Source organism: Vollenhovia emeryi, unplaced genomic scaffold (genome assembly GCF_000949405.1).
Source record: "Vollenhovia emeryi isolate VEMERY1.0 unplaced genomic scaffold, V.emery_V1.0 DF939121.1, whole genome shotgun sequence".
Taxonomy (NCBI): Eukaryota; Metazoa; Arthropoda; class Insecta; order Hymenoptera; family Formicidae; genus Vollenhovia; species Vollenhovia emeryi.
Window position 1 is genome coordinate 2,756,965 of NW_011967245.1, and position 26,768 is coordinate 2,783,732.

Consider the following 26,768-nt stretch of genomic DNA (forward strand, 5'->3'; position numbering starts at 1 on the left):
GGGTTGAAAGAAAACTGTTTCATTTCAACTGCGACCACTAAAAGTCCAACTGCACATCGCAGATTCCATCTACGTAATTGCTGTTGTACTAATCATATCATCGTGAAACGATGCTATTTTAATAACGCTCCCTACCGTTATACCAGATAATTTGTTAACTCGTACGTGTCTACCGCGGGCGCACGCCTGAGAGAATCTCGTATGCGTGCACAATCGACGAGCAGTGGTTTCGCGTTCGTTATGATGCATCTCGGAGCATTCTCGTAACAGCGTGGCCAATCGCATACCGGGGCACACGTATAAGGAACCCGGCATCGAAAAAGGGATCAAGACAGCCGCTTCGCGCGTGATACGTCAATTTATCTGCCGGCAGCTAAAATCGCGTTGCGCGATATGTAATATTTATTCTCCGTGACGAGAGCTGCACACGCAACCGCAGACAGGATATCTTTGCCCCCTCCCACCCCCTTAACCCCTTCAGCCCCCCCCCCCCCGTGCAGATTGGGCAAATTTTATGCCGACCTGGAGAACCGCGCATCTTGTAGCGGCGCTGATTTCGCAGATACGGTAGAGTTGCACCACTTCAAGTGTAACATTGACAACAACGGCGATACGTACTCTGCCTAACAAATAAAACGCTGGGAATGGGATAGGACGTTGTAGACCCTGAACGGCCTGAGCCAAGGCTCACAAAAGGACTGGCTGAATCAATACACTTTGCCAAGAAGTGTTTCTCGGCTATCTCTATAAGAGCCGTCCGAGAGTGCAGCGCTTGCCCAACGTGTAATGTTGAAACGACATTGAATAATACTAATGATACGGATTGAATGATATTGAATAATGTTGTCGATGTTATTTTGCGCACAATGGCGCATATCGAAACGCTATTCGCGTGTAAAGATATCGAGATATATTCGGTACGTATCGAAAAGTGGGATATCTGGGCCACGCACGGCTCGCTTTCCCATGTAATTCTCGTTACATTTGTAACCCGTTTGGAATTCTTCGTCAAACGTTTACATCACTATTTACATCATAGTCATATTTCTGGAGCGCTCGGACTACGGTCTAGACTACGATAGGTGTGTCACCATTTGCAGGGTTGGGAAGTAACTCGTTATTTGTAACGAGGTTACAGTTACTTTTTTGTTACAACTCTAACTTAACTTCGTTACTTTTTCTTCGTCTATAACTGTAACTTAACTCAGTTACATTTTCTCAATAACTAGTAACTAATTTAATAGTTACTTTATATATTTTTTAAACCCCCAGAAATTGCAAATTAGGTCTTGCATTTGCGCATAAACGCTTTTATCGACGCTTTACAATATAGACCGTCGTCTCTAAAACATCCTATAGCGAATTCGGTAGCCTGCACTAGTGCGCACTAATTGTAAGTCTTGTTTACAGTCAATTCTTATATTTAAGGATGGCCTTAAATACTTTTTGAAATACTTCTTAACCAGTAAAGTGATTTGTATAGCATTCGTACGGATCATTTGCTTGGTTAAATAGTTTTTAGACATGTGTACTTGAGATGACCATATAAGAGTACACAGGTGGAAAATTTGTGTTTTTTTTGTTAAAGAAAATGCCGGTTAAAATTTTTGCGTTAAATGTTCAACACATTCATATGTTAATTTAACGTATTGCTATTGTGTTAATTAGCCTCAAATGTAAATTTATTAAAATAACTGAAAGAAATGTTAAAACAACACAATGTGTACTTATTTTTTAATCTTACACAATACATATGTTTTATATTATTAGTGACAAAAGATTTATCTGTTACGATTTACAGAAAAAATTTTGATTTTATTCTATAAGTGAAAGTGATTTCGAACCGTCATTTGACTTATTATATCTGTAAAATGTAAAGATTACATTAAAAAAAATTCATTATGTAATTAAAAATATGTTAATTTTACACAAAATTTATTTCAAATTATTTTGAGATCTGCATTTATTTTGTGTTAAAATATTAACAGAGTATTAGTGTGATCATTTAACATATCCATATTATGTTAAATTAACATTTGTGTGGACCGTTTGGGACATGTGATATCTGTCAAATTTAACACAAATTCAACCGTGTTGAAAAACCTTGGTGCAACTCTTAAAAGTGTGCACTCAGTGCGCACTAGCGCAAGCTGCCGAATTCGCTACTATTTCATAATTTGCAACACGGCTACAGCGGGAACGAAAGGGTTAAGCGCTGCACGTAAAGTATTAAGCGATAAGCAGTCAGCGCGAATATTAATTTACAAAGAAACCTCAGACAATCATCAATCAATCTGTCGGTTCCATTTAACTGCCAAACGATGGAATCTTCATCGGGGGGCGTGCCACGATTTACTCAAAAAGTACATATCGGGGGATATTAAACCGTAAAATTAATCGCGAAAATTGCCGTATTGAGACGTCACTCGCGCTCGCGGCTCGGGTGACGTCGGATTACCCGTAAATTTGTTAAACGTTTGCATAAGTCGTCGCCACCGAGATTTATGCGAGCCGCCTCTATATCTACCGCGGATCGGAGCAAGCGCCTCTCGCGATCTAAACGGCTCGCGCGACGGGCATACCGAATAGATTGGATTTATATCCCACTCATCCTCGCGTCTCTCTGCCAACACTTGGTCCGATTACCGGCAGGCGTATTTCTTCACGTCCACCTTTCATTCGTAACTACAAACTCGGTAATTGGTTCGATACACTTCGGGTCCGGAGGATGAGATCAGCGTTGCCCTGCGCGCGCGCGCTCCTTTTTTTTCCATCCGATCAGACAGTTCGAAAGTGCGGCGTCGCATTTCGAAGGCCGTCTTCGGGATCGAATCGGCCGCGGCGGGGGTGAAAGGGGGGACCCGGAGGATCTCGCGCGCGCTTCCCCGCGGACGGGAAAATGTGTCGAGGATCGCGGGGAGCCCGCCGGCAGATGCAACCAGCGAATTTTCCTAGCGCCTGCCTCCATGCGACTGCATGTGTGCAATCGCATTCTTGCCTCGCGCGTGCAACGCGTCGGACGCGTTCTCGCCGCCACGTGCCTGGGATTCTTTTTATTACGCGGAGAGCACGATGTCGAAAATGCGCGTCCGCGCCGACGGAGGCTCGCGATTGCCCAACGCTGTCCGACGATGATTCGCGATAGTTTTGAAAAGCTCGGCGCTCGGGAGTCTTTTCTTCTTTTTTTTCCCTTGCCCTTTTTCTTTGGCCTATCACCTCCTGACGAATCAATTTAATTATCCCCTCCGCGTTGTGCTGTAATATGTTTGAAAGCCCGCGGGAATGCGGACGCGTCATTCTTTTTCTTTTTGCGGATGTATATGTACCTACGCGATGTATTCCGCATAGAAATTATGCCTATAGCGAGGCCGTGTCATCGGTAAATCGCTGTGGAAATTTGAAATGTTCGATTTCAGGCTCTAATTTCGCGCGCGATACGCGATATCGGCTGAAGATATCGCACCTAATTTTCTCGCCCCTCTTTCACGCACGCCAATGTCACGCTTTAATTCCCTACGCGTTAATATCCATGCGTAATTCTTATATTCCGTACATGTAAGAAAATGCTCGAGTAATCATAATTGCAGATTTAAAGTATGCCAAACCTTTCACTCTCCTGTCACTATCCTGTCACTTTTTTCACGCCCAGCTGTCGATTCTCGTCGATTTACATACGACGTACGTTCGGTATGAAAATAATACAACGCGAGATATCCCCAGATACTCGCGGTATAATAATAATTTTAATTATTTATGACATAAACCGCGCGAACAACTCTTCCTCGTCCCGAACGTCAAATACGTGACTACCTTCCAGCTAATTTTATTCGCGGGGAAATTGAATCCGATCAATCAGGCTCGTCCAAGCGGCGTCTCCCAGGTGCCCCAAGCGGCGTATTTCGTTAACTTCGATACCCGTCTCACGTCAAGCGTCGGCGATTCGGATTTCGTTTCTTTTTCAGCGGGTGCACCTTCGCGTGTCGGAAATCGATCCCGCGGTGCTCCCGGACGCGGAGCCGGTGCTCCACCGCGCGGGATGACCCGCTCGAGAAACCGAAAGTCACGTGCGTAGCCCCAATTAAAATTTTAAAGCCATTTCAGTCATCAACGGGGCTATCTCTTCCCATAATGCATCACGCAGAGTGAAGGGAAGATGCGCACCTCTCCGCCTCCCACACCCTCCCACAGTGCGGCCGGTCATTCTAATACGTCGGTTAATACATGGATATGCAGTACGAAGGATAAACTGTAACAAAGGGTCCGCGCGATATATAAACTCACCGGAGGATCATCTTCTCAGTTCGCCTCGTGTCTTCGGTCCTACAGCAATATGAATTGCCACCAGGTAGGCCAGCAGATAGTATCGCCGTGCGACGGCGGATCGCTTTAACCCTTTCCGCTGCAAAATGCGCTAGTCCGCCGACGGGTTCGGTAGCCAATTAATTTCCTAACTCTAAATATGTTGCTAGATCTTATTGCGGAAAACCAAGTAAAACGTTCTTCTCCCATCCGTTGCGTCAATTTTTTGGTCGCCAGTCGTTCCCAAATTATTCTACTTCTTTGTAGAATTCTCTCTTTTTGCAAAAGAAACGAATTTCCTTTACCGTATTATTTCGATTGCAAAGAATAAAAAAAGCGTCATCGGGAGCGGCCTATTTGCGACGCATCTTCGTCGTCAGAGTTTTAATTCTACTCCGTAATTTGTTTGTTACATTTGAAGATGTCTTAACGATAGTGACTTTACAACACTTCGTTGTCCCGATAAACAATGGGAGATTCAAAGACGGCTCTCTTTCTTGCACGTAAACAAAAAAAAACGCGCAATCAAAAGGGTCTTTGTAATCGAGCATTTATCCAGTATCTAGTGTCTGTAAGTTGTTACAGCTGCCTTTCTCTCTCATTATTCTCACGAACAAAATATCTTTGATAAAGTGTGAATGAGCAGGCAATCGTAACGGACAGCTTTTAAGTTTGCCTAATAGAAGAAAATGGAAGTAGTTGTAACGGGAATAAATTGCAACAGTGATCGCTAATCTGGACTCTTATAAATCGCTTGTGATGCGCGTATGCAACACGATTTGCAATTATCTTCCATTGTGCCCGGCGATGACTCTCAACTTGGTGACAACGCGTCACAGCCGTGAAAGGTGCGACATTTATGACAAATGTTGCAACTTATCCCGGTCACATATGTGCAGTGTATTCTGCCTTTTCCCACGTACCGCGATAAATGTTGTGGCAAAAGCCCCCACTTTCCCCCTCCCGATTAAGAAATTTAATAATTAATCGCACAACAAATTGCATACGGAGAGATGAAATGTTGAGATAAAAAAAATCGAAGAAGACTCAGAGAGCCTTTGAGATAGCATCTTTTGCGCTATCTGGAACTTAAGACGCTCGCGTAATTGGCAATAATATGATAAAATCCACGACGTTTCTATATCGCGAACGATATAATAGTGTAATCGAGACTAGATTCCGCATCGATAGAGCGGTAAGGTTTTCCCTCGGTACGTGATGCCGAACGTACAACCGCATATAACGTAGGGATGCCTGATTGTGCCCCACTTTCCCTCAGTAACACGCGATTATCGCAGCGGACACCGCAATGCCCGCCATCTTGGCCCCGCAATACCTCGGCGCCTCCGGTCATCTCCCTCGAGATGACCAATCGGCGCCGCGTACACTCTCCTTCGGAATAAAAAGTTGCAGTGATTCACGAGCCGGAAGCCAATGATACAATCATCATTCTCCAGCGATTTCGTAATACTTGGCAAACAAGTTGTCAGCAATTTTAATGATTACGCATTTATTAATTTTGCCATCGAGAAGCGACTCCGATATCCGCATTCGTCCTAATTGGTCCGCCTTTACTATCGTCGCAGATTTGCATCTTCGAGCGAAACTGCGTAGTAAGCGTGCAGACTTGTATATTAATCTGACGTAACGATCCTTCATTACCATTGTAATTCGCTCTACTCACCCATCTTGTCGCGAAGCCGCAGAATCTCCGTCTCTGATTGCAGTTAGCCAAGCTGGTCTTGGTGCTGTCGTGCATCGGCAGCGACGTCCTGGCGGGCCTCCTGCCGGGGGGTGGCGCAGGTGCCGGAGGGTATCAGTACAACCGACCGGGCGGCGGCGGTGGTTTCGGTGGAGGATACGCCGGTGACGCCGGAGGTTTCGGGGGTGGCGGCCGCGGCGGTGACTTCGGCATCGGCAGCTACAGAGGCAGACCCAGCCAGGCTTACGGTCCACCCGGGAGCGGTGGTGACTCTTTCGGCAGGCCGGGTGCAGCTGGATTCGGAGGAGGACCGTCGTACAGACATCCGCAGTTCGGCGAGGGTGGCAGCGGTGGGTACCAAGACGGTGGTGCCGGCGGATACCAAGGAGGACATGGATATGGCGGACGCGACGGCGGAAGGGTAAATTGATCCTCGATGTATCTTCCGACTCCCACATAGCTGATCTTCTAAAAACATATTTCCAAATTCTTTACCTCGCATCGTGATACCGCTAACATTTCAGGTATTCATTCGTACAGGTTTGAAATTTAGCAGAGTTCCCTGCCAGAAATAATTCTACAAGTTTCTACAAAACTATAAAATATAACTGCCAGAATCTAAGAAATTCTGCGTAAATGTAAAAAGTGTTATAAAAATCAACATGAAAATGCTAGAATTGGAACACCTTTGTTAATTTTTGCAATACTCTACAAGTAAGCAGATGTTTTAATTCTTCAAGATTTTGTTGTTTCTCAAATTTTTAAAACTAGTAAAGTTTTGTGCTAATTTTTACAAAATTGTACATTTTCATGAAATACTACTTGCAATAATTTCTTGATTTGATAACATTGTAATTTGTGGTACTATTTCGTAGATATGTTTACAAAAAAATTCATGTTTCAACGAAGATATAAAAATTTCTACAAATTTCTATTTCAAGTCAATTTTTTTTGTAGTTATTTATAGAAATTTTTTCCGCTAGGGTTATCTCGGTTTTCGATGACGCCGTTTAACTTTGATCTCAGTTGAATTCATCCTGTGTCTTCCTGAGGTCCGGTTTCACCAACGTCGCTTAACTTTAAGCTTAGCTCAATTCGTGCTTTGTCTCTTTCCAACTGTTTAGAACTTCCAACTACTTCAGACAGAGACAAACATGCATTAAACTAAGATTAAAGTTAAGCGACGTTTGGTGAAACCGGGCCTAAGGGGAAAGAGACAAAGGAGTGAACTAAAATCAAAGTTAAACGACGTTGGTGAAAATGGATAGAAATGATAACGTTGGAGCAGCGTAGAGCTCAAAAATATTTCTATCTAGGAGAGCTTGAGAATCTCTGGATGAGATAATACTTTTTATTTCTTCATACGTTAATGAATCAGACATTATTCCGGCTCCTCACCGCCTTTTCGTTTGCTGTGTATGCAACGATAGTTTATTATTTCGCAGCCGCAGCCGTACAGCTTCCAATACGAGGTCGTCGATCCACCAAGTGGCAACGATTACTCTCAGCACGAGAGCAGCGACGGTAACGTCGTTCAAGGAGAGTACCGAGTTCTGTTGCCGGACTCGAGGACGCAAATCGTTCGGTACATGGCGGACGATGTGAATGGATACAACGCGGAGGTTCAGTACGAAGGACAGGCTCAGTATTCTCGTGGTGGAGGATACCCAGGAGGAGGATACCCAGGAGGTGGATACCAGGGAGGTGGATTCCAAGGAGGTGGCTATCAAGGTGGCGGTTATCAAGGAGGTCAGTATATTTGAGTGTTAACACTCAAAACTTGAGTGTTAATACTCAAAACTTGAGTGTTTTTTCCGTAAGGATATCGTGAAGAATACAATAATAGATGTATGTATGTGTGTATAAATACGTGCGCGAAATTATATGAAATTGCATTGATGAGTACATGTCTCTCGATCATCAAAACGATAATGCGACGTTAAACGTAAGACAGTTCAACACGTATGTACGTACAATTTTTAATTAGATTAATTAAATGTTAATAATAACATAAAATTAATACACGAGTCGTTTAATTTAAAAGAGCTTTGTCTAGATGTCCATGTGATCGTAAAACTTTTATATATAATATAATTAGCAAAGATTATTACTAACTTTTTATGTATGGTCAACAGGCAGAGGTGGCGGCTTCGGCGGACCCGGAGGTTTTGGAGGCGGCTTCGGTGGCGACGGTGCTAGCAATCAATATTTGCCACCGCACAATAATTATCACAAATAACCGCTCGTCACGGGCTACCTTACCAAAATACGACATGTACCGCGTGCATTTACGGCGACAACCATCACGGACCTCCCTCGGCTTTTCCTCTGAATACGGTAATCCCTCGCTCACACACGAGACACGAACCCTCTCCCAATCACCTATGCGCCCGCGAATCACTGTATCACCTATATTTAACGATCACACAAGGACTAATTAGGATAATTTCATATGCATGCATGAGTGTATGTATTTATATATATATACATATATGATAAACATAATTTTGTACATGATAACTGTCAAACATACGCTTGTATCTTCCGCTAAGCGATTATCAAACTCTTATGTTATGTACGTATTTATACGAGCTTGTAGTAAAACATAAATGAAGTATTCTTCCTATTTAATTTCATGTAGTTTTACCCCCAACTCATCGATCCGTAATCTGTCTTTAATTTGATCTATATAAGAGATCTTTAAATCCAAGTAAAAAGTTTCATTCCGTTCCTTAAACAATTTCGTCAACGTATAAAAGATAGAATTATTTACATTAATTCATAATCATGAGTCGTTGATGAAGCAGCAGTGTACATTTCAAGTCTTCGTATCTTCGTGATACATACTTAAAAAATGTATAACTTGCTAAACAATAACTTATTGAGATAATGTACATAAGTACATACATTTCATTTAAAAAAACAAGTCTTGGGAGAAAAATGTTTTACCTCTTAAAAACACATGTATATATTTGGCGATATCAATGTATCAATTGCATTTTTAATGCTTCGATAAAAATTTTTGAAATTTATATATTATCTCGGATTTACTTTAGCAAATAGATTTCTTATATCAAAATTCTACAGCATATCAAACTGGCGATATTTTATAGTTTGTAAAATATCTTACACAATAGTCATATAGCAAGAGATATACTTAGAACAATTCGTCCCACTCTTCGATTGTGATATGAAATATAACGACATTGCACAAAGTATCAAAAGCGAGAAGTAGAATGTAGATTTTCAAAGTATCGAAAATGTGGACACATTTAATATAAAAATTGATATATTCAGATAGATTCAATATTTCAATAGAACTCAGAATGTCATAGAAACAATATTAAAAAGCAAAATAAGTTTAAAGATTTAATTCAAAAAGTCAATAGGAATTCGGAAGTATGGATATAGAATGCCTCTTTTTACGTGCCAGCCTATGCTCCAACTCATTGCATACACAAAAACTTCTTAATTAATATTTGAAATAACAAATCGCATTATAATTGCGAAATAACAAATTCCAATTATATATAAAGAAAATATTTGGGAATATTAAAATGTTGAAATAAGAAAAATTAGGGAGCTCTTAAATCACAGTACTTATTTAACCACTTTATTACATATGTAGAATAACAATTCTCATTTTATGCTGAAAGTAACTTTTTATTATCTTGTAGGTAACAATTATTGATAATTACATCTAAATTGCAACATAAAAATTATATTTTATATTACACAAACCAAAAGATATTTTCAAAATAAGAATATGCCAAGAAAATATTACAAAAATTCGTTCTCATCAATTTTTTACTTGTATCATGACAAATAATTTTCTTGATCCATATTGTATTCTATTAGCAGTAAGTCGTTATTAGCTTAAAAAAATATCAATATGAAAAAAAATAAACAAAAAATCGTCACACACGTACTGTTGTGAAATAGTATTGCTCAGTTTATATCAGAAAAATGTCACATCATCTTTTTCCTAAGCAATGTAAATTTTACAAACAAGATATATGTATATATTTTATTGTTTCAAGATAAATATTCGATATGCACATCAAAAAATTTGTAAGTACTTGTCAAATTAAAAAAAAAAACTCTTTGGCATTATTATACTATTCATTATAAAATAAATGATTATAATAAAAATTATGAATTTTCTTAACGCAACGTTGAAATGTTTAGTTAGAGTTACATCAAGTTGTATATATCATGTCTGCATTCCTCCGAATACTTGGCTTATGCGTGTCCTTGTCCTATAAAGAAATTGGAATAAAATTCGCATACAGAATGTTATTTGTATATTGTTTAATAAATGAGATCACTCATTGTAACACGCATAATAAATTTATGATAATAAAACATTACCTTTGCCCAAAGGAACCTTTCTTGCGTTTTGTATTCGAGATCTTAGAGCTACACCTCGTCCACCTACACATGTAGACATTTAATTATTCACGAGTAATTAATACAATTGAAAAGTTGCATTCAATTGTTCCTAATAATGCTATATATAATTGTATACAGGGTGACTTTGAAAGACCGCCCACTAATTACATAGCGTTGTCTCTTATTAAAAACTGTTGAAAAGTCCTGAACCATTTTTCTCTATAATGCTTAATAAATTATTATCAAGTAAACTCGAACGAATTAGCGCTGATCTTTAACCGGGTGCACGTCAAGCCGCATGTTTAGTAGTTTGCGACATACACTACTAGGCGCGTGGTTCATTCGACTTTACTTAACAATTTTTTTATTAAGCATTATAGAGAAAAATGGTTTAAAACTTCTCGACTCAGTTTTTAATAAGACACGACGCTATGTAATTAATGAACGGTCTTTCAGAATTAACCTATATTGTAACCAGAATTAAACTGTACATTATTACATAATATTAACTTACCAATAGGAGGAAAGTTCTCATCGTCGTTTACAAGAAAATCTTCCGTGGAAGTGAATGCTAGTAACAATTATTTATACATATAAGATAAATATGAACCGTTATAATACGTTATGCAGCAAAACTTACGATTTATATTCGGAGGTCGCAACGGCATTTCATTTAACTAAAAAAATATAAAATTAGTGAACAATAGCAGATCTTTCAATTTGTATAATGTAGTAAAGATTATATAAGAATACATACGTATTTCGACCCATATTTTTTTTCTTCAACAGGCTTAGCCGCAGCAGCTTCAAACTCATTAAACTTGTTAGCAGGTTCACCAATGGGCTTGCTGGCAGATTCTCTTGACATTTTGCTGTAATCAATAACTTCTACTGGTTTAGATTCATTTCGACGGCGTAGGTTTTCTTCGTATGTCCTACTAGAAACTTTCAATCTGTGTTGTTCGCTTACCTATAACAAGATAATCAATTAAAATCATTGACAATTGTTGTATTAAGTACATTTTATTAATTTTGTAAAAACTGTTTGAATAAGCATACATAATGTACCGATTTGTGCATAAATTCCAGCAGTAGTGGTATTTAATATATTTTATACTTACGCCTGTCATAGACAACATGTCACTAGGCACGGATGTAGATGGTGCATCATTGATTTTAATGTTATTAATTAAGCTCGCCATGCTAGAGAGATCAGCCTCAGAATTTTTAAGAGTACAATGTATTCCTGGCTTCATAATAATTCCAAACGGTTCACAAAACTCATCGCACAGTGTCCATGTCCAGTGTTGCAGCTTACATTTACTGCACCATTCAGTCCCTCCATCAACATATTTGTGAAACTAAACATTACGAAATGACATTAGAAATATATACTTTGAAATATTATAATAATTTATGATAAATTTAAGAGATAATAAAATTACCTACATAACACTCAAATCCTTTATCAAAGATATATGTAAAGCGCGTGAACATAGTTTCAGCATAAACAGGAATATGCTCTATTACTCGATCGTTCCTCTTCTTGTAGGCTTCCTTCGCCAAATGTGTAAACAGTGATTCCAACTCATAAATTTTAAACTGTTCTCTATCTTGTTCTAAAATAAGAGAAAATTTATTTAAATAACATGTATTAGTACAAGATGCACCTAAGACATAAATGTCTCTCTTTTGACTGTGGAAAAAAGTCCAAAGAAAATTATTTACTTTATTCTTATAAAAATATCTTTTGGTACTCGATTTTCAATATAATTACCATCTAAGAAGCCCACACTTGTAAGCAAATAAAAAAAGGGGGAAAAGTAATCATACTTACATTGTTGTTAAATATGGAATTATTAAAATATTTCGTAAATGTGCACTTACGTGCTGCATTGCTCAGTTTGCCCATAAAAGATCGTACTACTTGTATACAATCTCTTGTTGTATACAGATAAGGATATTGATCCACAACCTTTCTTGATTCTAGGAAATTCACCAATTTGTCGTACATAACAGCAAAGTCAGTCTCTCCACCTGTATATTCTATCGGTATCTTGTGAGAGTTCTGACTTATCTCAATTGCTTCCCGTCTATATCCTAATGGAATCTGAGCGCTAACAATTACATGATGTACATCCTCTATGCCTTTCTCAAGCGAAAAAATTCCAAATGCATATTCGGCCGGAAAATATTCATTAGTGTTGTTAACAATCTTGGAGAAAAACCAGTTAACGTGTACGAAACAAAATTTCAGTTGTGGCACAACTGCAATAAAAAAATTGTTGTTTAATCTAATAATTTAATATTACGTTTGCATAATCAACATTACACGCATAATGTACTTGAGTCTCATTATTGCTTTGCTTTGCAAAGATTTTCAATCCAAGCGGAGAAAATTTTTATTCAGCTTGCTAAACTTTATACACAAATTACGATATAGTTTGATAAACATGCTATTCTTTTTTTTACTTCTGCATCTTTAAATAAAAAATCAAAACCTTTGAAATTAATGTAAAAAGTGTCAAATGTGTCAACACATTACTTTCAAATGAGTTCTTACAATAATTTACAATTATATAACGTTACATACAATTCAGATTTACCGCAGAGTTGATTATCACTTTTATATTTTCCTGCATATTTTTTATAAACATCTCCGCTTCCTTCTGTTTTTGCTCGAGCATACTTATTGATTCTCCAAGTGTCGTTCTTTTGCCTTTGGCTGCTATCTGCGACGAGACTTTATCGTTCTTGGCCATAGCTTCGTACGGGCCTTTTTCTTGCTTAGTTAAACTCTATTGACAAAAAACTCTTTTATTATATCTTTGCCATAAAGTACAATAATTCTAAACATTGAAATGTTAATTTTGTAATAAACTTCATTAAAATCCTTGACAGCAAATAAGCTTTACACATTCGTCAACGATTGCAGTCGCTAATGCTACATAATTCCCTGCCAAAAAAACAATGCGCATCTATGCTTCTCACAAATACTAAAATTCTTGCTTCATTTTAACAAGATTGTAAAATTAATGCAGCATGTATTGAGAATATAGCATTTGTTAAGAAATACAAAACTTAGCAAATAATATCTTAACAATGCATGTGCTCAGAATGCAACAAAACCATGTTGTCCATGTCTTGCTAATAATTTCTCAGTGCTAATCTTTAATTGGTGTCTAATTGTAGTCTATTCCCTCTCCCAATTTACATATTACTAATTATTACTAACAATATTTTCATGGCAAAGGGAAAACCGAGGGGGAAACCGCCGACCAAAATCTTGTACACCAATGTCCACTAGTGCCCATTACCTTATCTTATTTTACCCTATTTATCTTGTTTTATCTTATTTTATCTTTATAATGCCCCAGCAAGGCCCAAACTAATGCAAAAAAAAGCCCAGTAATGCTGCAAATCCGTACAATGCCCTCAGGCTGTTTCCCCCTTGGGAAAAACCTAAAGCCAAGTCAATCCCCCCCTCCTCCCTCTTAAGCCCAATCACGAGGGGGAAACCGCTGGCCAAAATCTTGTACACCAATACCCACTAATGCCCAGTGGGCATTACTTTATCTTATCATCTTCTTTTATCTTATTTATCTTGTTTTATCTTCTTTTATCTTATTGTATCTTATTTTATCTTTATAATGCCCCAGCAAGACGTAATGCCCAAAAAATGCCCAGTAATGCCGCAAATCTGTACACCACAATGCCTTAAGCGGTTTCCCCCTCGCTCCATCACTTTCTTGCCCAATAGTTTGAGCTCGCAATTCAGCGTCTAGTTAACGCCGGGAGGCCAGCTTAATGCGGACGCCAGAAGCCGAGACTGCCGGCCGCTACTTTCGTAAACACCTACCCTCCACTCCTCGTTACAATCTGGATCCTGCTGAACGTCCCTGAACCCGTTGGGAAAGCTGTAACCTTGCGCCTCCATGCGCTTTCTCCAATCGGCCATGAAGAAGAAGAATGCATTCCTTCCTTTATTCTTCGGCATCTTTCCCGACGAGGACGAAAACTATCGTGAGCGCTTTCAGCGTGGGCGAAGCTGATGGGCCTCTTATGTTTGGTTATGTTGCGGCAACCTGTTAAGCGGGGAGCGGCGCGCCCTTTACGAGCCACTTGATGTTAAAAGTGCTGCTCTCTCTTTCCGTTTAATGAAATGAAGAAGAACAACGCTAACTACGATCTGCAGCGTCAACTGTCGAGCGGAGACCGCGGTCTAGGTTAACTTGAACCACCTAGGCTCTCGATCGGACTCAATCGGAGTAATCGAACTGTACGGGAATTCTGTAACTTGCAATCGACTTGCCTTTCGGTATCGCTAACTAGCGACAGCCAATGGCGAGGACGATCTTCGAAAGAGACGCAGATTTTCATTGGTTGTTCCCAGTTTGGGCCATCGATACCATACAAAATGGACGAATGTTTTTCAAGCCCCCCCCCCCCACCCGCCACATTTGAAACGAAATAGATACTTACTCGACGAAAGCGAGAGAGAAAGCTCTAACGTAGCACGGCAATAAGAGCCAAGCAAATCAAGACGGGACAAATAACAGAAGAACAAAGACGGACTAATCCTTTGGTGCGGCTGTTTTACCGAGAACTTGATTTCAGAGCACAAATTTCATTCCTAATTCCAGAGGGGCCGAGTTGCTTCTCCCGTTTCGCTTTGGACCGAGCGATATCGACGGGAATTCAAATGTACGCACGCAGAAAGCACGTGGTAAGAGGTCATTTGTTATCCTACCTGTTCTCTCAACTCGCAGATTTACACAAATCGTGTCCCCGGGATCTTTTATCGGAACGCACAACTGCGCGTGGCCAAACCAAACTAGTTCAAGGATAAAGCGCGACCAATTATATTAAAGAACGAAGCTCATTGCGCGCGCAACGGTTTGGAGGTGGAGTAATCAATTGTGGTTCGTATCGATGACGTGCCCCCCGCCCATGGAAGGGCCACCCCCCCAAAAAAACCGTTTTTTCCCACTTTCTCCTCCCAAAAATTAACAAGAAAAGCTGTTTTCACCCCCAGCGAGATCACGGCTGAGTAGCAATGCGACAATTTGACTGGTGTCGTCTTTTCCTATTTTATTTTATTTATTTAATCACAATTCAAAGGAACAAAGGACATAAGAGCCAAGGCAGGATGTTTAGTGTCTAAACGATTTTAACTTTGAGACGGGAAACTTGTAGTCAACCCAACTGGCTAGTTATTTTATTAGTTTATTACACCACGTTTCGTCCCTTTTTGTTCCGAGGAAGAGGTGATGTGTCCAAGAGTAGCCCCAAAATAATTTTCCGTTGATATTACAATACAAAATAAGTTTGTACATTAAATGAAACTCTGATCAGAACTTCATTGGCATCTAATCTAATAAAGGTTGTTTAAAGCCAATGAGCATCGCTGGCACAACGTCACCTTTGTTCAAAACTTGCTTCCCCGCCGTTCGCCCAGGCAGCATCAGAAGTGCATTGGCGCCTTTGCAGCTGAGTAACTTGCTACTGATTTGATTCCCCGTGCTGTAAGCCACCGGCAGCGTCTCTTTGTCGTCCCATTTCAAGATCGCTCTTGCGTACTCGGGACGCGGATCCAAATTGTACGACGACGTTAACTGTAACGTTAGAACGCCGTTTTACATGTATCGCGCACGTTATTGTTTTTTTTTACAAAATAAAGACGCTCTTATGAACCTTAGTTTGCACTGCGACCGGTTTCGAAAAGTCGCCGCGCATCTCGTTCAAAAGGGGTAAGAGGAATAGATGCGCAGTAACGGTAGCGGACACCGGGTTTCCTGGCAGACACAAGAAATATTTCTTTCTGCCTAGAAACGTACACGTTGCAAACGTCGTTGGCTTTCCCGGCTTCATATTTACGCGTCCTGGAGGAATACATTTAATAGTTCATATGTGAAATATGTTTACATACACACATTAATATAGAGATGGTCAAAGAGCAAAGAAAAGATACCAAAATGTATAGAAGCCTTGAAATGCGTCTCTAAAATAGGCTTCAACAAATCTCTATCGCCCATCGACACGGAGCCTGTGGTCACGAGTACATCTACTTTTTTTAGAGCTTCCTCGATTTTGTTTATCATATCCTTTGCGCTGCAAGATAATTATATTAATACAATGAAATTTGTTAGTTATTTATAATCACTAGATTAATAAATGAAAATAACACAACGTACGTGTGCTAGGAATGATAAATTTTTTACATACTTGTCAACCGCAATTCCGAAATCCAAAGAATCGAAGCCACTCTCTTTTAATAGCGAGACTAAAGTTATTCTGTTGCTGTCATAGACCTGGCCTGGTCTCAGAGGCTCTCCAGCTTCTTGCAATTCGTCTCCAGTGGACAACAGACCTATGCAGGGAGGTTTGATAACTGAAACGAGTTTGCAGCCGCAAGCCACCAGGAGTCCTACTTCCGCCGCACCAATATACGTGTATGCATTCAACACTAAACTTCCTTTTTCTATATCGCAACCAATAGGTCTTCAACAACACATAAATAAATAACCAAATAAGTCAATTTTGTCACGAATAAAATAAAACTGTTTCGAACGACGGCGTCTAATGAATCTTGTACCTAATATCTTGTCCTTCTTTCGGCTCAGTCATTATTTCAATTTCTTTCTCCTCCGTCCTGTCAGAGCTCTTTAACACTAGTTTTGTATCTTCGACCTGCACAACCGCAGTTGCTTCTGCAATCGGGCAAAAGAAAAGATGAAGTAAGTCCTTCACCGTAAGTGAATCAACAATTGCAATTTACAACTGTTTACCGTCAGGAATAGGCGCTCCAGTGTTCACGCGTACACAAGTGCCAGGTTCAAGAGACACCAGAGTGGGCTAAAAAAGTTTTCTTTTATTCCTTTCTCTCGCGCTGAGCATCTGTTGATGCGACTTACTGCAGTCCCTGCTTTCACGCCACACAACACCTTCCTTCTGCCTTTCCCATCGCTTGCCAGCACCGCGTATCCATCCTTTATGGAAGCTCGAAATGGCGGTAGGTCGCAATTGGAATATATGTCCTCGGACAAGATCCTACCGTGGGCGTCTTTTACATTCACAGATTCAACTCTTTTCTGCTCTACACTCGTGCGTATCAGCCTCACTGCCTCGCCAACAGAAATCATGGGAAATGGGGATTCCCTGAGGCGCGTCGCTACATTCTCGAAATTCATCTGAAATAATCCAATTGTATTACACAGCTTCGTGTAAACTTATTTATTTTGTTTCCGATAAAATAAAAGCGCCTCACCGTGTGTGCACACGAAGCACCGTGCGAACAAGACGTAACATCACGTTGCACAGCGTCGTGTGTATCTCTAACTTTTGCTTTATTATCCAGGATCAGATCTACGGCGTGCGGAATAGCAGGTGCGACTGCAGTCAAGCACTCTATCGCGGCCTTACGCGAACCAGGCAGATTAACAATCAGCGTTTGCTTACGTATTCCACATACAGCTCTGAAAACATACCAAAAGTTGTAACCTTGTAGAAATTACCGAGCAGGTCGGAAAACTTTACCGAGAAAGCACTGCCAGTGGAGTTATTTTCAGGCTGGAAATGAGCATCGCCGAGGACAATCCAGGAGCTTCTTTCTGGATGACTCGTTTGGTCGCCTCGGGTGTGACATCTCTGTTGGAAAATCCAGTGCCGCCGGTGGTAAGAATAACGTCGGCTTTATTCTCGTCGCTCCAAGTGATTAGATGCGCCTGGAGATGTCACAGAGTGTATTTAGGGAGCTCGCTATCGGCGCTATTTAGCCCCTAGTAGCACAACGCGTTTGCTAAACATTGGCCCAATATAACCAGACATTGGGCCAACGTGTAACCAATGTTTGGTCAATGCACTGTGCTACTGGGGGGCGTCATTCCATCCTTGTTGCTCATTACGCATCACAGATGACATCTTTCACGTCAATAGCGAGCTCTACGAACGTACCAATAACACACAATCACGATATTACAAAGGCGACTGTTAAAATATCTGTAGCCCACCATTATTGATGCCTCATCATCTTGCACAACGGCAGTGTGAGAGACGACTCCTTGAAGGACACTCCCTGCCGAATCTGCGCCGCTGACGAGTGCTTTTAACGCAGGCCCACTCTCGTCGGTTTTCTCACCGCGCGCACAAGTGTCGCTTACTAAAACAGTACAATAGAATCGTTAGAACTTAAGAAATGTGCGCGGTGTGTGATAAATCTGTCAATTCTCCTGACAGAGGCCACAATCAAGCCTGCGTCTTTTACAAGATTATTCATTGAACACGGGATATGTATATTACCATACTTAGGGCCAGTTTCACAAACGTCGTTTAACCGCTAACCCATGGTTAATTGATCCTCTGTCTCTTCTTGGATAACAAGATAGAGAAAGATAGGAAGTCGACTGAACTCTGGTTAACTGCTAACCGAAGGTTAACTAATCCTCTGTCTCTTCTTAGGGCCAGTTTCACAAACGTCGGTTAACTGCTAACCGAAGGTTAACTGGTCCTCTGTCTCTTCTTAGAGAACAAGATAGAAAAAGATAGAGCGTTGACTGAACTCTGGTTAACAGTTAACCAACGTTTGTGAAACTGGCCCTTAGAGAACAAGATAGAAAAAGATAGGGCGTTGACTGAACTCTGGTTAACAGTTAACCAACGTTTGTGGAACTGGCCCTTAATCTTCAAGTGCACGACTAAAATATTTTGTGAGCTTTTAATATTATTGCTGTCAACATACAGGCTACAAGCGTTTTGAAATGTTTCTCGTAAATGCTATACATATATTACTGTGGCACTATTACCGGTTAAAATTGCAAATCTTATTGGTGCCATTTTGTCCGTCCCCGACAGCCTTCAGATTAAAGAGCTTGTGACTACACAACTTCTTATCAAATCAACGATTATGTGAAGTAAACTCCATTTAACCACACGATACTGGAAAAGAGCTCTAGCAGGTGGCAGGCCGCTAGTCAGCTGTGTGGAGGGTTTCTGTTCTTTGTAACTACACTACACTAGACTTTCTACACTTGAAATTAAATGAGTATGTTAGCAGAGAGAAACCTGAGAGCGGCGTTCTACTTGATACCGTTTCGGGAGATTGTTTTGCGCGCTCTTACGCCCTTTTTTTTTTACTTTTGCAACTATTTCATTACGCACCTTCTGACCCCGCCGAAAAAATTTCCACTTGGCGCATGTCTGCGCTACGCATTCTGACATCTGATTTATAAAATTTACATCGCCTACGTGAGAAAAGTTGATGTAAATGTCTGGCAGATAATTTACGTTAATGTAATTTCGAATTTCACAGCACAATCCTGAAAAAATAAGCGTAGTTTGGACACCCGCAAAGTGGTGACTCTATCGGCAGTGTCAGAAGATGCGCAGCAAAACAGTTCCAGAAGTAAAAGTGGGCGCAAAGGCGCGCAAAACAATCTCTCGAAACGGCATCAAGTAAAACGCTGGCGTGGTATCCGTCTTGTTTCATATCGTCCATATATAGTGCGACATATTTCTTGGCTCACATATCTACAATATTTCAATAAATTTAAAATAATTTGTTCAGGTTTACATATAAATATATAATATTTCATCTCTTAGTCTTCTATCTTTTGTAACCAACGGCAATGAGAGGCATAGAGAGTAGTCAGCGTTTTCCCCAGCTGTGAAATAAACATCTTTATTATAGAAGAATTTAACAATAAGAGATACATAGCGATGGATACACTCATCAATTCTAGAATACAATAATACATTACGTGATACAATGTATCACGATTTCCTTCCTGCTTTGCGTATGAAGCAAGTCATTGTAAACATATCCTCGCGTTATTAACTATTCTTGCGCAATTTCAAATTTTCACGCACGCATCACGAGTCAATCGACACGAGCAGACGATAATACCTCCATTCATTTGATCGTAAGGTAGATTAAGTCGCGCTGTATAGTATTCGCGACGCATGTCTAGAACAATCTTGCGGCAGGTCCGTACACCTTTTCTCCATCGTGCCATTCTTTCGGACATTAAGAGCGATTCAAGGAAGGAATGCAACTGAACGGAAAGTATTCAAAACATCGGTTTCAAATCATTTTGGATGGAAGATTAAGCGTGTGTCCTGAAGTCAATAGTCGACTAGGCCTCTGGAATAACGGAAAATGGCATGGTGTTTTAAGTAGCATACAAAATTTACGTCGTTATATTTAGTTGCACCGAATCAGTATTGATCTGTGCTTAATGAATCCTCTCTGTCTGTCTTTCTCCCTCTCTCTCTCTCTCTCTCTCTCTCTCTCTCTCTCTCTCTCTCTCTCTCTCTCTCTGTGTGTGTTAATAATCAGGACTACGTGTTAGAGACAATCGCTAATGTCCAGTAATTACGAATTGTCGGTGCAACTCGGCAATCGCAACTTCCGGCGACTCAGAATCGGGAGATTTTACCGATTGCTCCTCGGACTCGGCGAACGAAGTGGTGAATCTCTGTATCTCCTACGCGACTCTGTTCTACCCCGGTCGCGATCATCGCGCCGATCTCTCTCCCTGTCCCTATCCCGATCGCGATCGCCGTCCGTGTCTCGCCTGTCGCGACGTGCCGCGTGGTGTCTTGGACTACGACTCGGACTTGGTGTACGGGACACAGAAGACCGCGTGTCGGAACTGTGGCCTTCGTAACGATGTCTCCGTTCTCTTTGCCTGAAAAGTGAAATAAAATCCACGTCGTTACTCGAGCTGGCGAACCTGACGCATTCACGATTCGGGTGAAGATTATTTACTTTCTGCGAAGTTTTAAAGACATCTCTCGAATCTCGTCTTCCCGATCCTGTCTCTGTTGCTCCATCTTCTCGATTCTCAACTGCTCGGCTTTCTTGTCAGCTTTATCTAAAAAGAATTCATTTTACATTTGCCTTTTATTATGGGTACGTAGTTCTTTCAGACATCAACCTACACTGTTTGTTTAACAGTGCCTGCATTTTCTTCTTAAGCCGCTCCTGAGGTGTAATTTTCAACGACTGAAAAATATAAAACTCTTAAAGGTCTGTGGAGAAAGAGCTAAAGGTCTCAATATTCTTGGTGTAATTAAAAAATCTTGTGCCCATTATGCATACAATATTATTAATTGTAGGATATAACTGATGTATGTACCACAAAAAATTTGTAATTTCCTTTATGGGCAATTATTAGAATGCAATTACGAGCAGATGAAAGAAAGGTAATGGCAAAGCGATCAATTTGCCACGAATTCGCGTTACAGCGACAGTTATCTCAAAGTAAAACGATTCCCGCAAAGATTTCAAATTTTTTGTGGCTCTAACAACACGCCAAAATTCCGCTTCGGAACGAATTAAAAATAAAATAAATAAATACAGAATACAATGTCGGCACCGATGTGTAACGTAACGAAAACGAGACGCGCTTGTTGAGGTTCTTCGTTCAGATGGAAGGCATTTAGACATGATACTTATATAGACATGGTACTTATATAAGTATGTTCTGTCTTTATTCTCAGCGCGTTAAGTGACTAAGAAAGCGTTACGGTTCTTACTGACTTTGTGTCCGCCACCAGAATTTGTACTTAACCCTGCTTTTGGCTTGTTCCTGAAATATTAACAATTCAGTTCACGCATAATAAGACGCTTAACAAATTAGCTCATAAAATGCTTACACGCTTGCGTTTGTCGATGTCTTCGATGTTGCTGCGCTGGATTTTTCTTCATTATCGGACAGCTCTAGCTCGAGACTCGACGACTTTCCACGTCGGCCATAATACCTGCACGCGAAATAAGTTTATAACGCTTATACGTCGCACCAATTCAATTCTTAAATAAACCCGTGAACAGGTTTTACCTGGGCAGTGCTGGTGTCTTATTATCATCACTTCGCGATCGTTTACAGCTAGACTGACTTCTCGATCTCGATCTCGATCTCGATGGAGACTTCGATCTCGAGCGAGACTTGGATCTTGATTTTGACAACGAGTAGCGTCTTTTCCGATAGCTGTCTCTAGAATGGCTCCTGTTGTGCGATTTGGATCTCGATCTTGACGCCGACACGCTGCTCGAGGACGAACTCCTCGACCTCTTCAAACGTGAGCGTGATCTAGATCTTGTCCTCGATCGCGAAACCGACCGCGATCGCGATCTGCTGGTACTTCTGCAGCGCGATCGCGATTTACTTCGCGTTCGTGATCGTCTGGAGCGACTTCTTGTACGCGATCTCGTATACTTCCGAAGTCTCGAGCGTGTTCGTCTAGATCTAAGATGAGATCAAGCACTTAGATAAACTTACAGAGTAAAACACTAACTGTATCGTATATTTTGTTCCTTTTCGTTGCAACTCGCCTCATCTTAGATCCGCTTCGTTTCCTGTCACGTGTCCTGTACGATTTAGTCCTACTGACGGAACGTGAACAACTTCTCGACCTGGACTTGGATATTTTCCTACTGACGGTTCTGTCGTTGTAAGCAGGACTGTCGGACCTCCGTCGCCTGAGATACGAATAATTGACTTTCCTCGAATTCGACGAAGATACATGCGATGTGCTACCGTGGGTCTCTTCTTCCCCACCGAAGCTCGTGATGTAAGTAATCTGTCCTGTATTTACAGGCGATGCGGACCGCGACCGCGATTTGGAAGAGGATTTTCTATAAGGGTTATACTCCGGGCTTTCCCTAGCTGCGTAACTGAGATCGAAAGAATTTGTGTATAAGCGATAAGAAAACACTTAATTCGTTGCGAAAGCGCAATGAATCATTACCTAGGCGGACTCATAACGCGACCTATCATCTTCTTTTCCCTGAATGCACGCCTTTCTCTACGCGACCGTCGACCCTATTACATATAACAGAAGGCGTACGTTAAAACATTTTTATTTTTTTCATTAAAGTACGACACATTTCAGACATCTAGTTATAATATACAACGTACAAAGATACATTAGTCTGAATTAATCGCTTACCGAGTACATAGCTTTCTCCTCCTCTTGTTTACGGGCCTGCCGCAAGGTTTCAGCTTCCTCGAAGTCTTGTGTTAAAAAGCTAAAGTAATCAGCACCTAAAAGCCCATACTTTTGAGCCACCAAATTCATCTCGTGTGCCTGAGATGGTTCTATTTGCGACACGTCCACGCATATGTCTAAAAAAAAGTAATATATATATCGTTAAAAAATTTTGTTCTTGTAGCATCTCCAGGCACATTATCGACCAGAGACGTATCGGCTCATTGTTTCATTGCCTGAACATTATTGAGCGACGAGTTCACTTTAGAGTTATATACAGTTGAAAATGTACAGTTATCGCGGCTTAAAGTTCATCGTTTTTATAATAGGATCTGTGATTGTACTTATCCTTCGGTCCTTGACTTCTGCTCTTTTGTATACAAATAAAATGTTGAAATTACTGATATTTACACGCATACGTCTCAGTGGGCTCTATGAAAAATAACCGGAGGGAAAGCCAATACAAGTGTTGGTCTGTTCGCTCAACAATGTCTTAGACGTTGCGCCAAGTAAAATAGCGGCACCTAAATCTATATCGCTGTCCTCGTCGTCTCCCTTCTCCTCCGATATAACTGGATCCACTGTTTTCACCGGTTCCGGTATCGGCTCTTCGGTCTCATAATTATATCCGATGGCGGCGTTGTTAGCAGATTTCTTCTTATCTTTCGCCGCGTCTACCTTCGTCGACGAACCGAACTGCTCCTCCAAATGTATTTGGTGAAGAAACTTTTCTTCAGTTACTGAAGAAGGGACGCACAATTGAGGATACAAGGAAGACTGACAAGATATCTCTGTGCAACGGGGGGGAAAAAAGACGAGCAACGTACCACCTAGAAATTCATTTTGCACGATTATACGGTAGCGTTCGTAGTTGATGTGTCTATCTTCGCTCGTCAGAGGAATGTCGACATCGATGGTGTCCAACGGCTCCGGTATCCAATCCAGGTGCGCTCGCACGTCAAAACGGTCTATGAGATTGTCGTCGTTACCCTGCCACGGCATCCTGCGAATAAAATAAGACATTAGCTGTCGATTAGCACGATTCACGGCTAACGGCCAATGCCGCTGGGACACTCACATGTTCGCAGGACTGTCGCCCGCAGCGGCAATCGCCGGATCCAGGTGTATCTTGCATGGTCTACCGTGCAGCTGGAGAAACTGAGTAGGATCCGATTTCTACGTGGAGCACAGGAACGTTCAATCATTACGTTTGTCCGAGCGACCCACCTTCGCGCGCGATTGTATTTTAAGAACGAAAAGAGGGAAGGAGCAATAACGAAGGTTAACCGGGGGGGCGGGCAGACCGAGGTAGACGCTCCCCGTAAAAATAGCGCGCGGGGCATCGAGCTGTCCCGAGGTACGCCAAGGTAGAAATACTTTCACGCGCGTCCTTACGATTTTCTCGTAATAGTCCCGTCTACGCTCCGCTCTGCGACGGTAATCGACCAGCATGCCGCGGATCTTCTTCTCCTGCTTGCGTGCCTCGTGCCACATTCTGCCGCCGGTCTTCTTCACGGAGAAACTCATTTTCCCCTGCTCGCCGCCGTGGATCGGTTTCGCGCGGCTAGCTCGACGTGGGTGCCATTCGTGCAGCTGCGATCGCTAAAAAAATTGAAGCACTAATAATTGACACGCTTTCCTCTCCCGCGAGACGGACATGTTTGGCCTCCGCCGACAGCCGCGCGAGCGACCTCTCCCGCGGGGCTGGCGGGAATCGCCTTACCGCACAGCCGCGGGCCGCCCGCGGCGGTCAATTTGAATCGACGATACATCGCTCGATCTCGTCGTCGAAATTGGCGCGAATGTCCGAACACAAGAAGCGCAAATGCCGACAGCTTTTCTTCAAAATTCGCGTCCGCCGTTTTAAAAGTGTGGAAGATCTCTTTTTTTTCCATAATTTTACACACTTTGGTCCAATGTCCGGAAGTTTTCAGTTTCTGGCAGTCCGCTGGCGGCCTGTAACGGGTCAGTTCTTCCGACCCCGTCGCGCGGATTCTCGCGCGAGGGTGGGAATCGGATCCGCGGCGCAAGTCGAGGGTCGGCGGAAGAAAAGGTAACGGCAGAAGGTGTGAAGATGCTTTTGTTTATTATTAACCTTATGTAATATCGTTTCAAATTTTCAATTACATTATTATATATAATAATAATTATAATAATCATCATAATAATGTTATGACAATGTATACACGTTAGATACAAGTTCATTTTCCTTCATCCAGTATAGAGTTTTGTTAATTATTTTTTTTTTCATCTTAATAAACCGGTTTTTGTTTCTTAATTCACATTTTTCCGCTTCCTCTCTCTCTCTCTCTCTCTCACCCATACACACACGCATACACCCGCATACACACGCGTTCTCTCTCTTTCTCTCTCTCTCTCCCCCCCTCGCGTTCCGTTCCATTCATCCCCTATATTTTTTTGTCCCGATTGGTGACATGTCGAACGAGACATCAAGATACCATCCCCCCTTTCACGCTCGTGATTCTCAAAGGACGCTCACGCGTTGCCTCTCAGGCGCATCTCTCTCGCTCTCTCTTTCTTTCTTTCTCTGTCAGTCGTATTATAGTTATATTTGTTTCTGAACACAATGCTTTTACTCATACGTTAGGAAACTTAGGTTACTTTACTCCCGCCGCGGCAGCATGTTCCAAAGATCTCCGTAATTACTCAAGTTTGCCCTCGCGCGCGGACTTTTTCAAAGGCCGCACGTGCGTCCCGCGTTAGGTTTTGCAAGCCGAAACGTAATCGCCGAGAGAAGGGGCGCGGGCGTGGAGGCGCCCGCGCCGGAAGAAGGATCTCCCGCGGCCGCAGCCGAGAGCGACGTGATTCAACGTGCCGCACGGCGAGCGAAAATTAAGAAACACGTTAATCCTCCAGTGCCCAAGTTGTTCGTTGACATTTCGGAAAAGTCCTCGATATGTACAAGTGCGGATCGCTATTCGTATAATAGAGCTGCATCTTCGTCTTTCTGAAGACGGGAGGGCAAAACAGATCTCCCCGTGTTACAAAGCTTGAAGCTAATGACGATCGAAAGCACGGAAGGAAAACGGCTTAAAAAAAACACACAAAAACAAAATGCCGGCCCGTGACTCTCCAGACAGCACAGAGGTTCGGGAAAGAATTCTCTCCGAATTCTTTCGCCCCTTCATTTCCGCTCTAGAGACATTCTTGAGAATTCGAACGGAGTTCTTTATATTCGAAGCAACTTTGAGATTTGCCGATGAAATGTCGAAGGGTAGACTCCACTCCAGCTTAGAATTCGAACGAAGTTCTTTATATTCGAAAGAACTTTGAGATTTGCCGATGAAATGTCGAAGGGTAGACTCCACTCCAGCTTAGAATTCGAACGGAGTTCTTTATATTCGAAAGAACTTTGAGATTTGCCGAT

At 41.5% G+C, this 26,768-nt stretch overlaps 4 protein-coding genes across 5 annotated transcripts; 1 reads left to right on the plus strand and 3 right to left on the minus strand.

Annotated features, from left to right (window-relative positions):
- The first annotated feature begins 4,177 nt into the window (after positions 1–4,177).
- LOC105570228 (pro-resilin-like) lies at positions 4,178–8,609 on the plus strand. The gene is made up of 4 exons (XM_012027282.1): positions 4,178–4,345; positions 6,027–6,422; positions 7,447–7,720; positions 8,137–8,609. The coding sequence occupies exons 1-4, from the start codon at positions 4,331–4,333 to the stop codon at positions 8,238–8,240; spliced, it is 789 nt and encodes a 262-aa protein (XP_011882672.1). The 5' UTR covers positions 4,178–4,330; the 3' UTR covers positions 8,241–8,609.
- Positions 8,610–10,016: 1,407 nt separating this feature from the next.
- Positions 10,017–14,688, minus strand: LOC105570229 (protein maelstrom 2-like). Its single transcript, XM_012027283.1, has 10 exons — positions 14,253–14,688; positions 12,987–13,191; positions 12,281–12,661; positions 11,843–12,012; positions 11,515–11,754; positions 11,151–11,363; positions 11,034–11,070; positions 10,908–10,964; positions 10,373–10,435; positions 10,017–10,260 (listed from the first exon to the last, which is right to left on the minus strand). Exons 1-10 carry the CDS (start codon positions 14,388–14,390, stop codon positions 10,244–10,246), a joined length of 1,521 nt encoding a protein of 506 aa, XP_011882673.1. The 5' UTR covers positions 14,391–14,688; the 3' UTR covers positions 10,017–10,243.
- An 898-nt stretch (positions 14,689–15,586) lies between these two features.
- Positions 15,587–19,401, minus strand: LOC105570230 (gephyrin). Its single transcript, XM_012027284.1, has 11 exons — positions 19,195–19,401; positions 18,403–18,551; positions 17,930–18,117; positions 17,661–17,868; positions 17,308–17,583; positions 17,182–17,248; positions 16,989–17,103; positions 16,619–16,894; positions 16,365–16,504; positions 16,088–16,275; positions 15,587–16,008 (listed from the first exon to the last, which is right to left on the minus strand). Exons 1-11 carry the CDS (start codon positions 19,223–19,225, stop codon positions 15,763–15,765), a joined length of 1,884 nt encoding a protein of 627 aa, XP_011882674.1. The 5' UTR covers positions 19,226–19,401; the 3' UTR covers positions 15,587–15,762.
- A 641-nt stretch (positions 19,402–20,042) lies between these two features.
- LOC105570231 (CLK4-associating serine/arginine rich protein-like) lies at positions 20,043–25,087 on the minus strand. 2 transcript variants are annotated; one of them, XM_012027285.1, is made up of 14 exons: positions 24,776–25,086; positions 24,459–24,556; positions 24,208–24,383; positions 23,905–24,120; positions 23,342–23,517; positions 23,141–23,214; positions 22,725–23,066; positions 22,231–22,638; positions 22,049–22,153; positions 21,933–21,981; positions 21,332–21,395; positions 21,159–21,264; positions 20,827–21,078; positions 20,043–20,531 (listed from the first exon to the last, which is right to left on the minus strand). In XM_012027285.1, exons 1-14 carry the CDS (start codon positions 24,905–24,907, stop codon positions 20,513–20,515), a joined length of 2,217 nt encoding a protein of 738 aa, XP_011882675.1. In that variant the 5' UTR covers positions 24,908–25,086; the 3' UTR covers positions 20,043–20,512. The 2 variants fall into 2 exon arrangements, with proteins under 2 accessions (XP_011882675.1, XP_011882676.1); XM_012027286.1 differs by lacking the exons at positions 20,043–20,531; positions 20,827–21,078 and having other exon boundaries at positions 21,181–21,264; positions 21,929–21,981; positions 24,776–25,087.
- Positions 25,088–26,768: the final 1,681 nt, after the last annotated feature.

Bases quoted from the DNA above. Each gene is read 5' to 3' on its own strand.
- LOC105570228 (XM_012027282.1), top strand. The intron at 6,423-7,446 runs GTAAATTGATCC...ATTATTTCGCAG, and splicing joins GCGGACGCGACGGCGGAAGG to CCGCAGCCGTACAGCTTCCA. The intron at 7,721-8,136 runs GTGGCTATCAAG...TATGGTCAACAG, and splicing joins GGGAGGTGGATTCCAAGGAG to GCAGAGGTGGCGGCTTCGGC.
- LOC105570230 (XM_012027284.1), bottom strand. From the start codon at position 19,225: ATGGCACCAATAAGATTTGCAATTTTAACCG. The intron at 18,118-18,402 runs GTGGGCTACAGA...TGACATCTCCAG, and splicing joins ATGATGAGGCATCAATAATG to GCGCATCTAATCACTTGGAG. The intron at 16,505-16,618 runs GTATGTAAAAAA...ATTATCTTGCAG, and splicing joins TTCGGAATTGCGGTTGACAA to CGCAAAGGATATGATAAACA.
- LOC105570231 (XM_012027285.1), bottom strand. From the start codon at position 24,907: ATGAGTTTCTCCGTGAAGAAGACCGGCGGCAGAATGTGGCACGAGGCA. The intron at 22,154-22,230 runs GTAAAACCTGTT...TTTCGCGTGCAG, and splicing joins AAGACACCAGCACTGCCCAG to GTATTATGGCCGACGTGGAA. The intron at 21,079-21,158 runs GTAAATAATCTT...TTCACTTTTCAG, and splicing joins TCTTTAAAACTTCGCAGAAA to GCAAAGAGAACGGAGACATC.
- LOC105570229 (XM_012027283.1), bottom strand. From the start codon at position 14,390: ATGCCGAAGAATAAAGGAAGGAATGCATTCTTCTTCTTCATGGCCGAT. The intron at 12,013-12,280 runs GTAAGTGCACAT...CTCTTATTTTAG, and splicing joins CAAACTGAGCAATGCAGCAC to AACAAGATAGAGAACAGTTT. The intron at 10,965-11,033 runs GTAAGTTTTGCT...AATTGTTACTAG, and splicing joins GCGACCTCCGAATATAAATC to CATTCACTTCCACGGAAGAT.